The sequence below is a fragment of the Topomyia yanbarensis genome, chromosome 2, assembly GCF_030247195.1.
Source record: "Topomyia yanbarensis strain Yona2022 chromosome 2, ASM3024719v1, whole genome shotgun sequence".
NCBI classification, from domain to species: domain Eukaryota; kingdom Metazoa; phylum Arthropoda; class Insecta; order Diptera; family Culicidae; genus Topomyia; species Topomyia yanbarensis.
In genome coordinates this window covers 434872202-434888313 of record NC_080671.1, presented here as the reverse complement: position 1 = coordinate 434888313, position 16112 = coordinate 434872202, and the positions used below count along the sequence as shown (strand labels likewise).

General features: G+C 41.5%; 2 protein-coding genes across 4 annotated transcripts in view; one reads left to right on the top strand and one right to left on the bottom strand.

Annotated features, from left to right (window-relative positions):
• Nucleotides 1-16112, bottom strand: part of LOC131685517 (RNA-binding protein asd-2) — a 348290-nt gene that overhangs the window by 161270 nt on the left and 170908 nt on the right. The window contains exon 1 of one of the 3 annotated variants that reach the window (XM_058969306.1): nt 4051-4953. The exons of the other annotated variants lie outside the window; for them this stretch is intronic. Coding sequence (XP_058825289.1) covers nt 4051-4066 — 16 coding nt within the window. The 5' untranslated portion in view covers nt 4067-4953. Of the gene's footprint in view, nt 1-4050; nt 4954-16112 lie in introns of those variants that run through there. 3 annotated transcript variants of the gene reach the window in all.
• Nucleotides 5331-10421, top strand: LOC131685515 (U5 small nuclear ribonucleoprotein 200 kDa helicase-like). Its single transcript, XM_058969300.1, has 4 exons — nt 5331-5489; nt 5622-5785; nt 5847-6372; nt 6430-10421. The coding sequence occupies exons 1-4, from the start codon at nt 5445-5447 to the stop codon at nt 10147-10149; spliced, it is 4455 nt and encodes a 1484-aa protein (XP_058825283.1). The 5' UTR covers nt 5331-5444; the 3' UTR covers nt 10150-10421.

The following is a 16112-nucleotide window of genomic DNA, read 5'->3' as shown; positions in this document are numbered from 1 at the left end:
CACTAAAAATAAAATGTAAGTGCCACATAACCCAATTCTATGATTATATTATAAAATACATTTCGCAGCTACAGCTGATTTTTCACGGTACAACGGTATTTGATCTGCTAGGAAGAAGGTGGTAAACGTTGCAGGAAGCAACAATTTCAATAGCTCGTCTACAACTAATGACCACAATAAGGATGATAGAACTCCGCCTTGAGGATATCCCTTATTTGTTTTCATAGTTAGTGACGTGTTTCCAAGCGTGCTAGTTTTTTCACGGTTTGTAAGCATTGAGTTGATCCAATTTATTGTGTAAATGTCAAACCCATGTTTCCTCATAGCATTCCACATTGAACTATGAAATGCATTGTCGAAAGCTCATTCTATGTCTAAAAAAGCTGCAAGTGAGATTTCTTTTGTTTCAATAGAATTCTCTAGTTTTCCAACCAACATGTGAAATGCGTCTATTGTTGAGTTGTTGCTTTGATATGAGAATTGAAATTCGCTCAGTGAAGAGTCTTTCAAGTACTCTGCTTTAATGTGTAAGTCAATCATTTTCTCCATTATTTTCAGAAGTATGGAGGTTAGGCTGATTGGCCTAAAAGATTTTGGAAGTGATGTATCGCGCTTCCCCGATTTTGGTATAAATATTACCCTTGTTTCTCCAGCTTGTAGGTATATAGTTTAGTATTAGACTTGCCCTAAACATTTTCGTCAGGTATGGAATGATGTGCTGTTTGCTATTCTGTAGCATTATTGGCAGTATTCCGGTGTTAGTATGAATATATCGTTATGGCCTTACTTGTTTTTCTGAGCAAATCATGCCTGAATTAAAAGTTATAAATGTTTAAAATGTTGTTGTTTATAAACAACATGGGCTGGAAGGGGTTAGTATTCGAACCAATTGACAAAATACTATTGATCATTACACATTGATCAGATCAATAGTATCTCTTTATTTATTATATCCTGCAGGGCAATTCTTTTTAAAGGGTTGTAAAAACTGTTGACATTCCCCACACAAAGTTGTTTCCGGTAGGATTTTTTATCAACTTAATCCTATCAATTATGTATCAGATCTGCTTTAAAATTTATATAATACTAATTAATCTGTATAAATGGCAGCACTGCTGTAATTTAACATTTACTAAGAGTAAAATAATGATAAGCTGCTGTGTCATATACCCAGTAAAGTTCAGCCGGAAATGAACTGGAATTCTGGCTGGTTCCAGTTCGTCCACGGGCTCCAGTGACACAACCGATTCTAACTAGAATCGGTTGTGTCACTGGAGCCGGAATACGAACTGGAACCAGCCAGAATTCCGGTTCATTTCCGGCTGAGCTTAACTGGGTACCTGCGTCCAATTTCATGATGTATGGGATTCAGTTAGCTCAGCTATAATTAATTCGTCGATACAATTTGATACAGTGCATTGGGTGTCCGGAGGTGTCAAAACTAGAACCTATCTATTTAGACGAAAACATAATCAAGACACAACTACATGATCTGCCACCTCTTACTACCAGAGACTTGACAAATTTTCCGGACATTAGCAATAGAACTTCACAGCTATAATACAGCTAGCGCTTTCCTGACTCAATTTATCAAGAAAAAGAAACTTTTCCTAAGATACCAATGAAAACGACCAACCAGTCTAGCATTTCCGTGTTGTCAAGTGTCAAAACTTTTAAAGTCGAGCGCCGTTCTGCACAGTCGAACTATCCCCAGGGAATGGAAAAAAAGCAGTCATCAAGCGAGCGCGGGTGGAATTTCTCGAGAAAAAAGCAAATTTGTTTCCTTCGTCCACTTTATTCTGATATCACCGCTCGGAGTGATTTTTATGAGCAAAACATGCAAATACAGCTGATTTAGTATTCCATAAACGGTTCCCTCGCTGACATTACGGGCAAACAGATAGAATTCTGATGTCCGTTGGGAGGTGGCTGCTGCTGTTGTGTCGTCTTCGCCAGTTTCTACTACGGCACGTCAAGAACAATCGCGGGTAACGCAGTCCGACGGTGCACTTTCTTCCCCCGGCCGAACAGCTATTCGTGATTTATAGAACCTGGTTGAATGGGTGAATCAGGGCGAAAGGAGTCAACATTTTTGGGCATGGTTTGTTACAGTAAAAAATCAATTACTTCTGTCATTACTATATGTATCGTGATAAAAACGTTTCTCCCATAATTCAGTAAGTTACGTATTTTAGCTTCGACTAGGAAAGATTTTCAGTTTCAATGGTTCTTTTACTAGGGCTTAGATTTTACGCTAAGAATTGGCTGAGACGATTATTCAAATAAAAGGTCAAATTCCAAACTTAGATATGGTACGAAGGATTCTTTTAGCTAAGTAATGTTTTGATAAGTATCCAAGCCATTCAAAATACATATATTGGTTCGAGACGACAAAAAGTAGCACATTTCACACCATTATCCTTTTCTAGCCTATAAACACATAGGAATTGTACTCGTCGCCAAAGCATCCTCGCGAACGAAAGAGATAAGAGTCTCTCGAGCCTTTCTTACGGCCAACGATACATGACTGGTGGACTGAGTGATGCCATGCCATGGGAGGCAAACCTGTCTGCTCATCTTTCATTCCGAGTGCGTTCCTGGCAGACATTCCTGTGTGAAGAGACTGTGGGCTTCCTCAAGCCCAACGAAAAATGTTCCTGTCAGTCGGAGCATCTGTTTGGGACCGCCTCCAGAAGGAACTTCTCGCTTGTATAGGAAAATAAGTTGAAAATTGAATCGTTGCAATGGTTGTGAGGAGGCAGATGTCGAGAGGCGTTTGCAAAATTTGCCTCTTCTTCACACGTCCTTTGTACTGACAGCTGACATGGCTTCAGATTGAATGGATTTTTTTTTCTTTCGGAACGTGCGATAAAAAAAAACTGAAAAATGTCCCATTCGATAAATATTGTCAAACGGCATCCGGAACTGATGAATCGTTCAGATTGAGTGGTGCTGAAGAGACACAGGGAATGGCGTGAAAATAACAGCAGATGAGATCTGATTTTTCATTCGCGGAGATAACAATGCGAAGTTGGTAGGTAACTGCCGCTTGAATTATTCGATTTTTTTCTGCTACGCAAATGTTCGTTTTATTTTTGATTAACATCTGCATGAACACAATGCGTGCATAACTTTCTTGTGCACTGGTTCCGTTGAAATAGCAAAGCAAAGCCTTGGTACTACATTCCGTGGCGGAATTTCCACTTCTGTTTCGACAGATTTCGCAGCGAATTATTAATGTACATGACAATTGCAGAGCTAGTGCTACGATCTTTCATATCAATAAGAATTCTTCCGCGTCTCGGATTTACACACACGAGTTCAGTGGAGATTTTAAGCTGTTACTGGAGAAACCTACAATCCGTTTTACATTTCTTACGAATGATTTTTCATAATTAATATGACTAAGGCGAGTATTCCAGTGATGTTTTTGTCCCTCCCGCACTTAACAACTCTATGTTGCAGCAAAACGATTGCATATAGGTGAAGGTGTTCATCATGTCGTGCGTGGTCATTGCAACAGGCCTACTACTATCGGAGTTGGAGAAAGTGTTTAGTCGCCATCATCCTCCTGCTCATGCCGATCACCAGCTGTTTGCGAAGCACCTTTCAGCTTATGATGATACAATAAATAGTACATCGACAAACGAGTCCGTTCCAGCACCGACGGTTCGGAATATATTCGTAAATCTGCTACGAATTGGTTTCGTATAGACAACATTCGTAAAATATACGAATTTTTCGTGCATATGAATGAATCATTCGTACTGATATGGAAACGATTTCATTTTTATTACAATTTGTTCGTAAAACCCACGAAACGACTTTCGTAGGCTTTTTACGAATTGGTTTCATTAGTCAAACGAATTGTTCGATCAAATGTTCGAAAATCTTTCTAATATTTACGAGCACCTTTCGTAATAACTATTTTTTTTTTGATGAATTTCCAAAATACTTGGCCACAAAAAATCACAGCACTGAACGAATTTATTAATAAATCTGGTGTGAGGGTCACACTTTTTTGCATCACAATCGGATGGGTGTCCTTACCTCGTATATGATCCATTCACATGCAGAGCGCAGCCTCCTGGGGAGTTACGAGGAAAGCAGCATAGCAGGAATATTGGTATTGAATGCAAGGTTTCATTCCCTTCTGCTTACAAATATAACAAAACAGCCGCCGTTGAGCCGTAGGAATCATTTCTACCGTCTATTGATTCCAAAACTAATCTATTGCGCACATACTACGTGAGCCCAGTGAACACTGTCCACCTACTTCAAGGCTAGGGTTACCAAATGGACTGAGAGCAAATTAAAGACTTCGTTGCCAAATGTTATGCCAGTTATGTCACTTGAGCCAGAATTCTAAAAAAATTCTGTCTCATTTTCCAGCGTTTGAATTGGGACGTTGAATCTCAATCGAGTGATTCGTCATGAGATTTTTTTTAGTGTAGTAAAAAAATTGAAAAATGGAGTAAATCGCGAATTGTTTGTCAATCGAAAGAACATTTTTTGCCATTAATTGTTTGAAAACAATTTCGTTCAAATGTTGACCATGTTGGCGCTTTAGGTAGTCCATTCGACTGGTCCAATTTTTGATGACGGAGTCGAGCATTTCAAGTGGTATCTGGCTAATTACTCGAGTAGTGTTGATTTCCAACGCTTGGGGATGTCACCGCCGCTATGTTTTCTTCACTGCGTGCTGGATGTGGTCGATTTGTTCGCTAATCATCCAATAACGAGAACTACAACGCTTACTTTTTGGTTGTATGGCGAATAGTTGAGTCAGTTGGCCGATTATGTCGACCATATTATGGTCGGAGTGCACTAAACACATTTCCCACAGATCGCTGATTTTCGTAATATAGTTGAATAATTTGAAGACGATGAGCCAGTGTAGGTCGTTCCATTATGAAATGGCAAACAATACTAAGCTACAATAGCATGACAGTTTGCAGTTAGTACCCGTTACCTACTAGAAAATGCCCTGTTGAATACTTCATGTTGAACCACCCTGTATATGCCAAGGTTTGAGACTAAAATGAAGGACATTTGAAGTAAAATAAGGACGCTTTCCAAAAATCTCGAAAATAAGGGCATGTCCTTTAAAATAAGGACGGTTGGAAATGTTAGACTGCACAACACTCATGCCGGAAACGTTTGCGCACTGCTACACAAAATCGAAATCTTTGCGACGTACTTCACTACACCGATCGAATCAACAACCTACAATAAACAATGTTTGACAGTTCTTCCTTTTGACGAAAAAGGCTCGGTAGCGAGTGAGTCCCACTTTTTTTAATTAACGCTTCACAGTAATGATGATTGCTGTCAAAACAGGTGAAAACAAGCCGCACAATATCGTGTAATTTTTTTTATGTGAAAGAAATTCTACGATTTTTGGGAATATTTCGGCGAAAACCTGCTAAAATCAGCTTGAAACTATGGCTGATGCCGCGGCACGTCAGCTGCAGTACGAGTACAAAGCGGTAAGTTGTTATTTACTACCAAAAAGCCAGTGTTCGGTTTTGAACTCTGCACGCACACGCTACAGGCATTCTAAAATGGGGCCTCATTTGATGACGGTATTAAAACGTTTTGTTTATTATTGTTTCCTACAGAACTCGAATCTTGTCCTGCAAGCTGATGTACGGTTGATCGAACGTCCGCGGCGAGATGAAGCTACCGGAGAGGTGCTGTCTCTGGTTGGGAAGCTCGAGGGAACCCGTATGGGTGACCGGGCTCAGCGAACCAAACCGGAGAAGACGGAGGAGCGGAAGGCAAAGTATGTGTATTTGTATATTTTTTAAAATTTGAATTTTAATGATAATTTTATGTTGTTTTAGGCGTCAAAAACGTGACGAAGCCCAGTACGATTTTAACAGTATGAAAGGTGCCACTCTGCTGTCGGAAGGAATTGACGAGATGGTTGGTATCGTGTACCGGCCCAAGACGCAGGAAACTCGGCAAACGTACGAAGTGCTGTTGAGTTTTATTCAGGAAGCGATCGGCGATCAGCCGAGGGATATACTGTGTGGTGCGGCGGATGAGATTTTGGCGGTGATGAAAAACGATAAGATGAAGGACCGTGAGAGGAAGCGGGAAATTGACGGGTTGCTGGGAACGGTAACTGACGAGCGGTTTGCGCTGTTGGTGAATCTTGGTAAGAAGATTACCGATTTCGGGTCGGATGCGGCTGGTGCGATGGGTGTGACGGCGGAGGAGCAGATCGATGATACGTACGGGATAAACGTGCAGTTTGAAGAGTCGGAGGAGGAAAGTGACGAAGACAAGTACGGAGAAATTCGGGATGAAGATGCGCAGGATGAGGGGGAGGAAGCTAGGGATGATGGGATGCTGCACGCGGAGAATGTGAGTTGTGTAGGACTAATAAAACAATTTAGTATATGTTTTTGTGTTCAATTCTAGCTCGGCGGCAACGAGGAAGGCAAAAATGAGAAAGCACTAGATCCGCGTGATATTGACGCTCACTGGTTGCAGCGTTGCCTGCGGAAGTATTACAACGATTCGATGATGTCCCAAGCGAAGGCTGGTGAAGTGCTGGGAGTGTTGAAGGATGCCGGAGATGATCGAGAGTGTGAGAATCAGTTGGTTCTACTTCTTGGTTATGATTGTTTTGATTTCATCAAGCTGTTGAAGAAAAATCGGCAGATGGTTCTGTACTGCACGATGTTGGCGTCGTCGCAGAGCGAGAGCGAGCGGGTGAAGATTCGCGAGAAAATGAAGACGGATGGGTATTTGTCAAGGATTTTGCGTCAGTTGGACACCGGTAAGCAAGAGATGGACGACTACGACAGTGAAAAATCAAAAATGCAGCGAAGGAGAAAGGAACAGGATGACGATAATATGGAGGGAATAGGCGGTCAGATTCCGGGGAATAGAAATCTGCTGGAGTTGGATGAATTGGCGTTCACGCAGGGCTCTCATCTGATGGCAAACAAGCGTTGTCAGCTACCGGATGGAAGTTTTAGGAAGCAACGCAAGGGTTATGAGGAGGTTCATGTGCCAGCTTTGAAGCCGAAAGCGTTTGAAGAAAATGAGGAGCTGATGACGATTGAAAAGCTGCCGAAGTACGTGCAACCGGTGTTTGCTGGGTTTAAGACGCTCAACCGGATTCAGAGTCGGTTGTACAAAACAGCTCTCGATAGCGATGAAAATCTGTTGCTGTGTGCCCCTACCGGTGCCGGTAAAACCAATGTGGCATTGTTGACGATGATGAGGGAAATTGGGAAGCATATCAATGATGATGGTACGATCAACGTGGACGAGTTCAAGATCATTTACATTGCTCCAATGCGTTCGCTGGTACAGGAAATGGTTGGTAATTTTGGCAAGCGTTTGGCTACGTATAATTTGACCGTGTCTGAGTTGACCGGGGATCACCAGCTCAGTCGGGAACAGATAGCTGCTACGCAGGTGATTGTCTGCACCCCGGAGAAGTGGGATATTATCACGAGGAAAGGAGGTGAAAAGACCTATACCCAGTTGGTGCGGTTAGTGATCATCGACGAAATTCATCTACTGCACGATGAGCGAGGTCCGGTGTTGGAGTCGTTGGTTGCTAGAACAATTCGAAACATTGAGACTACGCAGGAAGATGTGCGTTTGGTTGGATTGTCTGCGACGCTTCCGAATTATCAGGATGTTGCGACATTTTTGAGAGTTCGGCCTGAAACTGGATTGTTCTATTTTGACAACAGCTACCGTCCGGTTGCTTTGGAACAGCAGTATATCGGAGTAACGGAGAAAAAGGCCCTCAAGCGGTTCCAGGTTATGAACGACATTGTCTACGAGAAGGTTATGGAACATGCTGGAAAAAATCAAGTTTTAGTGTTTGTTCACTCCCGGAAGGAAACTGGCAAAACTGCTCGCGCAATCCGGGACATGTGTCTGGAGAAGGACACCCTGGGAAACTTCTTACGCGAGGGTTCTGCTAGTATGGAAGTCCTACGATCAGAAGCCGAACAGGTTAAAAATGCAGAATTGAAAGACTTGCTTCCGTACGGCTTTGCCATCCATCATGCAGGTATGACTCGTGTGGACAGAACTCTGGTAGAGGATCTCTTTGCCGATCGTCACATACAGGTGCTGGTTTCTACGGCCACCCTAGCGTGGGGTGTCAACTTACCCGCACACACCGTAATCATCAAAGGTACACAAGTCTACAACCCGGAAAAAGGTCGTTGGGTTGAACTGGGCGCCCTGGACGTCTTGCAAATGTTAGGACGTGCCGGTCGTCCTCAGTACAACACAAAGGGCGAGGGAATCCTAATTACCAACCACAGCGAGCTTCAGTTCTATCTATCGCTGTTGAACCAACAGCTACCAATCGAATCGCAACTAATCTCCAAAATGCCCGATATGTTGAACGCCGAGATTGTCCTTGGAACGATTCAGAATGTTAAGGATGCCGTCACCTGGCTAGGATACACCTATCTGTACATTCGAATGCTACGCCAACCGACACTATACGGAGTTTCATACGATGCAATCAAGGAGGATCCGTTGCTGGAACATTTTCGCGCTGATCTGGTTCATACAGCCGCTCTTCACCTGGAGAAAAGTGGTTTGATAAAATATGACCGCAAAAGCGGACACTTCCAGGTAACGGAAATCGGAAGGATCGCTTCCCACTACTACTGCACCCACGAGACAATGTTGACCTACAATCAGCTGCTGAAACCGACCCTCAGTGAGATCGAGCTGTTCCGTGTGTTCTCACTTTCCGGAGAGTTTCGAAATATTACAGTCCGCGAGGAAGAGAAATTAGAGCTACAGAAGCTGATGGAGCGTGTCCCCATTCCGATTAAGGAGAGCATGGAAGAAGCCAGTGCCAAGGTGAATGTTCTGCTGCAGGCCTACATTTCGCAACTGAAGCTGGAAGGCTTTGCACTGATGGCCGACATGGTTTACGTAACGCAGTCTGCATCCCGTTTACTAAGAGCGATCTTCGAAATTGTCCTGCACCGAGAATGGGCCCAACTAGCGGACAAATGTTTGACTTTGTGCAAAATGATCGATCGCCGAATGTGGCAGAGTATGTCTCCGCTCAGACAGTTCCGCAAAATGCCCGAAGAAGTCGTCAAGAAGATCGAGAAGAAAAATTTCCCCTGGGAACGACTGTACGATCTGGAGGCGAACGAGATCGGTGAACTGATCCGTGTTCCAAAGCTGGGCAAGACGATCTACAAGTACGTGCATCAGTTCCCAAAACTAGAACTGTCCACGCACATCCAACCGATCACACGATCTACGCTGAGAGTGGAACTGACAATAACTCCCGATTTTCAGTGGGACGAAAAAATTCACGGACAATCGGAAGCCTTCTGGATCCTGGTTGAAGATGTCGATTCCGAAGTGATCCTTCACCACGAATATTTCCTCCTGAAATACAAGTACTGTCAAGACGACCACTTGGAGAAGTTCTTCGTTCCGGTTTTTGAACCGCTACCGCCCCAATATTTCCTACGCATCGTTTCCGACCGTTGGATCGGTTCAGAAACGCAACTACCCGTCTCATTCCGTCATCTGATTTTGCCGGAGAAAAATCTACCACCAACGGAACTCCTGGATTTACAGGCCCTTCCGATCAGTGCTTTCCGAGAGCCACGATTCGAACAGCTTTATCGGTTCCCCCAGTTCAACCCGATCCAAACGCAGGTATTCAATGCGGTCTACAATAGCGAAGACAATGTGTTCGTTGGAGCTCCCACCGGGTCGGGAAAGACAACCATCGCGGAGTTTGCTGTCCTGCGAATGTTGAAACAAAACCCTCACGGAAGAGTTGTATACTTGGTTTCCAGAGATTCTCTCGCCGAACTGATATTCATGGATTGGCATCACAAATTCGGACAACAGTTGGAGAAGGAAAACCTAGGTTGCAAGGTCGTCAAACTGACCGGTGAAACTGGAACAGATTTAAAGCTCATCGCCAAGGGTCAGATAATCGTGACGACCGCCGATAAGTGGGACATCTTATCTCGCCGGTGGAAACAAAGAAAGAACGTTCAAAATATTCAACTATTCATCGTGGATGAGTTGCTCCACTTATCTAAAACACAGTTCACCGCCCATTGCAAACATCGTCTTCAATGCCACAGCCCTTCCGGAATGTGGGAAATTCCGTAGAAATCTTGATGATATTCGCATTCTGACACATTCCATCCATAGATATAACAAACCGCATCGTCATCCACGACTGATCCTTTTTGCCCGTTTACTGACACTTGTAAGAAGGGCTCAATCAAGAGGTCCAATAAACAGCGACCGAACACAATTTTGCGACAGCCGTCGTTCATTCATGATACCTAACCAAATTGCATCTTATTTATTGACATCATACTCCATTTCGCCGTCCAATTCTTCTATACACTGAAGTCTTTTTTTATGCGGATTTTTTTATGCTACTTTTTTATGCGGATTTTCAAAGTTATGCGATTCTTTTTATGCAGCTTCCTTTTAATTTCTAGAGCATCACCTGAAGCGACTTTTATCGAAAGATAGATCCTCGTGAATGCTTAAACAAAAGACATAAATGTTCATATTTTTATTTTAGGTTATAAATTACTAGTCTTTGGATTAAGGATATGAGAAGCATTCTTGATGCAGTGAAAATAAAAACAGAAAATGACTGAATACCTTTTTACCTTTCTCATAATAAAACTTATGCAATCGGTCGGAATTTCAACTTTTTAACCGAGGCCCGCAGAGCCGAATCTTTTATACCATTCGACTCAGTTCGGCGAGATCGGAAAAAAAAGTCTCTGAGCGTGTATTTTTTTTACTTTGTGATAAAGCTTTTACGCCGACCCGGCACACGTTCAGTAGTTAGACCATACTACCGATTTCGTCCATCGTGTGCCAGAGTGAGGGACTCTGAACAGAGAAGATAACTCTCTATTCCTCTAAACTCCACCAAGAAGTCCGACATTTGCCTGATCCCCCGGATTCCATTTGAAATGACTACGTGTTAATGCACTTCATTTGATTCCAGGTCTAGCTGGTCGTGCTAGATTTCGCTTGTCTCGTAATCGCCATATCAGTCCTGCACGGCATGATATTCTACATGCCTTCCTCTCTACGTTGACCAGTTGGATGCCGTGGTCGATCTGGCGATTCCGGTTGGAGGGTGGCTTCCGGTTCACTGGTGCCCTAACGACCAGGGTCTGTCGCGTTCGGTGCTACTCGGCGTAGTTCCCGACGGTGGAGCTAGCCTACCTCGGCGGAGAGTTCCCCGACGAAAGAATGTCTCCTGCAACCGTTGACTGACACGTTATTCTTCCTTAGATGCAGTCCGGCAGAATGCCGAGGTCAGTCCAGCGATTCCCGGTGGAGGATTGCGTCCGGTTCACTGGCGCCCCGATGATTCAAGCCGGCGATTCGCTACGGACTACTCGGAATAGTCCCCGACGGTGGATCTTTTCTACTCCGACGAAGAGTTCCCCGGCAGTGGAAGATCTTTCGAAACCGATACTACCCGGGCAGATGCCGAGGTCGGTCCTGCGATTCGGGGTGGAGTGTGACTTCCAGTTGTCAGGCGCCCCGACGAGCATCTGCCGGAGCTACTTCCCGATCTATTCGAATTAGTCCGGCGGTGGGCCTGGTCTACTCCGACGGAGAAATTTCCCGACGTTGAAATTTCTCTCGAAATCGTTATCTCGATGCTGGTCGGTTAGGTGCCGAGGTCAGTCTTGCGATTCCAAGGAGTCACGGTTCCGACAGCATAAGTCATTAAGTGACTTTACGCTTGTCTGGACATGCCGCAGACTCAGGTGATTCGCATTTAATGCCAAAAGATCCTGACTCCTGCGTTGCAGAAGAAAAAGAGTTAAGTAACCGGAAAACTCTAAGCTTGCTCATATGACCCTACTCCACGCTTTTTTCTAAACTTTCTTACTTCAAATCCTTGCTCTTCCTTCAGTACTATGGCTCTTAATATTAAAAAATATTTCACCTTATGTGTTTTTTATGCGGATTTTCAAAGTTATGCGGTTTTTTTATGCGGATTATTTTATGCGGTACGTATCCCCCGCATTAAAAAAAACTTCAGTGTACTTTTTTTAGTAAACCGAATATAAGCATTTGGTCTGATCGGTCCATCGCATATCGTGTACTCTTCATTCTTTTTGAATATACACTCAAGTTTTTTTTTACGCGGTTTTTTTTTGCGCGGTATTTTTTTACGCGGTTTTTTTTTACGCGGATTTTGAAATTTACGCGGTTTTCATTTACGCGGATTTTGAAATTTACGCGGTTTTCATTTACGCGGTTTTTAAAATTTACGCGGTTTTCATTTACGCGGTTTTTGAAATTTACGCGGTTTTCATTTACGCGGATTTTGGAATTTACGCGGTACCCATCAATGAGGTTCCTTTTATCGCGGATTCTTAAATTTAAGTGGTCTTCATTTACGCGGATTTTGAAATTTACGCGGTTTTCATTTACGCGGATTTTGAAATTTACGCGGTTTTCATTTACGCGGATTTTGAAATTTACGCGGTTTTCATTTACGCGGATTTTGAAATTTACGCGGTTTTCATTTACGCGGATTTTGAAATTTACGCGGTTTTCATTTACGCGGTTTTCATTTACGCGGCTCGTATCCCCCGCGTAAAAAAAACCTGAGTGTATCTGAAATTATATCGCTGTTAAAAACTCGATGCAACTTATTCCTTACCTTTCGGTAACGTACCCTTCGGTTCCGGTTGGCGGCGAAACTTCAAACATATCAAGATCCGAATCTTCCAACCGTTGTTTGTGATCTTCCATACTTATCAAGGGAACTGTCACCGACAGGTTTATATTCTTCCCACCGAATGTAGGTAAGCGACTCTCGTGGAGCCACTATCAGAATCTTATTTTTCGGAGTAACTTAGATCTTTTTTTGTTTATCTACTGTTGTTTACGCTGTTTGAACGAGTGTCACAATCGAGATCACCAACCACCGGAGACATAGGTTGCCATGGTCATAGTTGTTCAAGTAGTACTGCCGTCCAATAACCGATTTGTTTTTTTTCGCACTTGGAACACTCGAACGGCTGTGTTTATTCAGGGTTTTTGTGTAGTTCTGGATTTCTACGTCAAGACGTATAAGAAAATCGCTAAAAACTATTGTGTGAAACCGTGTTCGTGTTCACACTTGTCACTCCGTTTTCTTCAAAATTTTCGTGACAGCTGCGAAACTGATCGGCATGAAACGAAATTGACAAACCAAAGGATGTGTATGTCTCAGCGATGCCAGATTTGCAGATTTATCTTTATGTTACAGGCTGTTGATAATTTCTTACAGATATGCTTCCATACATACATCCATACAGATTTTTGAAATAGTAATAGAATAGCTGAAAATTATTACTGACGAAATACTGTGCGCTAGGGTTCGTCGCGGTGCGGATGTGGGCGGTAAATGGAGTGTCCGCACCGCAACCGCAAAAAATAATAAAACCGCACCGCTTACCGCAACCGCACTTTATTTACCGCTCAGCACCGCGTGATAATGCGGTAAAATTTTTGCATTTTTTAAAATATTGTTGAACAATTATTCATTTGTACAACCTTATATAATAAAATGTTATTCTTATTCAGTAATAGAATTTTTTTATTTTAGCAACCCTTCACTCAATTGAAAAAATGGAATAAAAATGTAATAAGAACGTTAACCAGCTTTCATTCTTAAAGGAATTTCACCACAAAAAAAAATTAAAGTCGAAATACCTATACTTCTATATAGTAGCGCATATATTCCAATACAGTGAAATAAAAACATATTGTATTTCATCAATAAGAACGACGCTGTGTTTGACAAAAAATTGCTGTATACAGTCTATACAGTCTCCAGTCTCAACCGGTACAGAATTATTGAACATTAGAAAAACTGCAAAAATGTATGATTTGTAGCATACAGCAGAAATGTTATTAAAAATAGGATTTTATGGACAAAATATCCGAAAACTCTAACTTCCGTATTTTCCAAGAAACATATGTATTCTCATTCAAATACTAAGATTGCTCCCTTTAAAAATACATGAACTGTAATTTTCTAAAGGCTAGCTCGAAAGTTCTAGCATTTAATGTATTTTCCTCTATTATTTTCCCAAAGAGCTAATGGCAAAAACACTTCAATTGACGTGAACGGGAGGCAAATTATGTATTATTTAGCATCTTAGCTAACTTTCACACTTGTCTCAATATGAAGGGGGGCTTTGAAAATTACAAAAAAAAAATACAATACCCTACACTATAAAAACACTAACTTCGAATAACTTTACTTCAAAAAAGCTACAAAATAGTCTTAACTGAAAAATATTAGGACTTAATTTGGTAGAAAATTATTGTAAATTTGAATGGAAGTACGCGAAAAAAAGTTATGCCGAATACTTTTTGAGAAAGAGTCCAATAAAATTGACTGCAGAAAAATTCCCATTGAATTTACACAGCAATCAAAGAAGATAGAAATACGGTATTGATGAACGAATGATAGAATAATCAGCCTAATTTAGACCCCTCCTTATTTTGGATGCTTTTCATACATTTGTCTCCTTTACTGCCAATTACTTCAAATTCATTTGGTTTGATGAAGATAATTATATTGTTTGGGTTGTGTTTAAGTCCCAGCATCATTAGTTCATCTCAAATTCCTTTAAATTAATCAAAATTTGCAGTTCAAAAATTGATATCGCAAAACGATTCATAATTCCACGATTTCCAACAGAAATCGGAAAAAGTGATGCACTTTTAAATTGGATTTAAGTGTATAAATTTATTGTTTTTAAATGATCTAATAATTTTGTCTCTATTTGGATCCAGCATTTTAGGTGTTTGAAATGGTTAGTTTGTGAAGTTTTACTTAGAAGTATAAAATAACTAGTTTCCAAAATATGTCGTAAAAATAATAGCGTCAAATTCTTTCTGACACAGCTCGATTTTCGTTCGTAATATCAGTCTGTTTATCAACTTAGAATAACCAAAATGTGAGAAATCAAGTAGCGATTAGTCGAATATTTATTATATTTCTTCTCCAATCATCATATATTATATTTCTTTTTTATGTTTCACTATTGTAGGGTGAAAAGTAAAACTCGAACGTTCTGACCGTGGGGTTTTCCTTACAATGACATTGTTAAGCATTTGCTAAGGAAATAAATCTAGTTGCGTTCTTCTCAAATGGTCAGTCCTAGTTTGGATCTACTTTTTAATGCAAACGTGAGACTTTATCAATTATTTTTTTGCGGTGCAGTTGCGGTAAAACCGCGCGGTAAAGGCTCTTTCCCGCACCGCATCTGCGGGAAAAAGTGTCTCACCGCACCGCAGATTTTGCGGTGCGGGTGCGGTAAATATCGAACCCTACTGTGCACTATCAAACACTACTTCACAAAATATTCCCAGCGAATGCTTTATTCATTTTTTTTTTTTTTTCTAAAATTTTATTTTTAAGCTCAATATAATAAACATAGCGGAGCTGACATTACATTTGTTTGAATTCACTGTTAATTTATGTATATATATAGGTTCAGTGATGCTGGGCGTCCATTTACGGCCAATGTAGACATAGTTTCGATACGCCGTGTATTGAGTTGTCAGTCGGTGCCTGTCAAAGAGATCAAATTTTGAGATCAATTTCTTTAAGAAATCTGCATATTTCGGTGATGTATTCAAAGTCTCTAATGGCCAGAATATCTCTGACTGGTATATGAGCAGGTTTTCTGATTTGGTTTAAACGGCCAATTAACTCCTCCCGTTTTTGACTATTTTCATCGCAATCCCATAACACATGGTCGATATCTTCGTACCCTTTCTTGCAACGACATACATTTGTGTTAACAACATTTATCCTAAACAGGTGTGCATTTAATGCGTAATGGTTAGCCATCAATCGAGATACTGTGACGATGAATGATCTATCTAATTCATGGCCTTTAAACCACGACAGTCTAGACACGTTAGGGATTATTGAATAGCACCATCGGCCCAAAGCGCTGCATGACCATTTTATTTGCCAGTCCCGTAACACTAATTGTTTTGGAAGATAAAAATATTCACTATGTTGAATATTCCTGTTATATACTGCCTCACTCTCACGCCCAATATTAGCT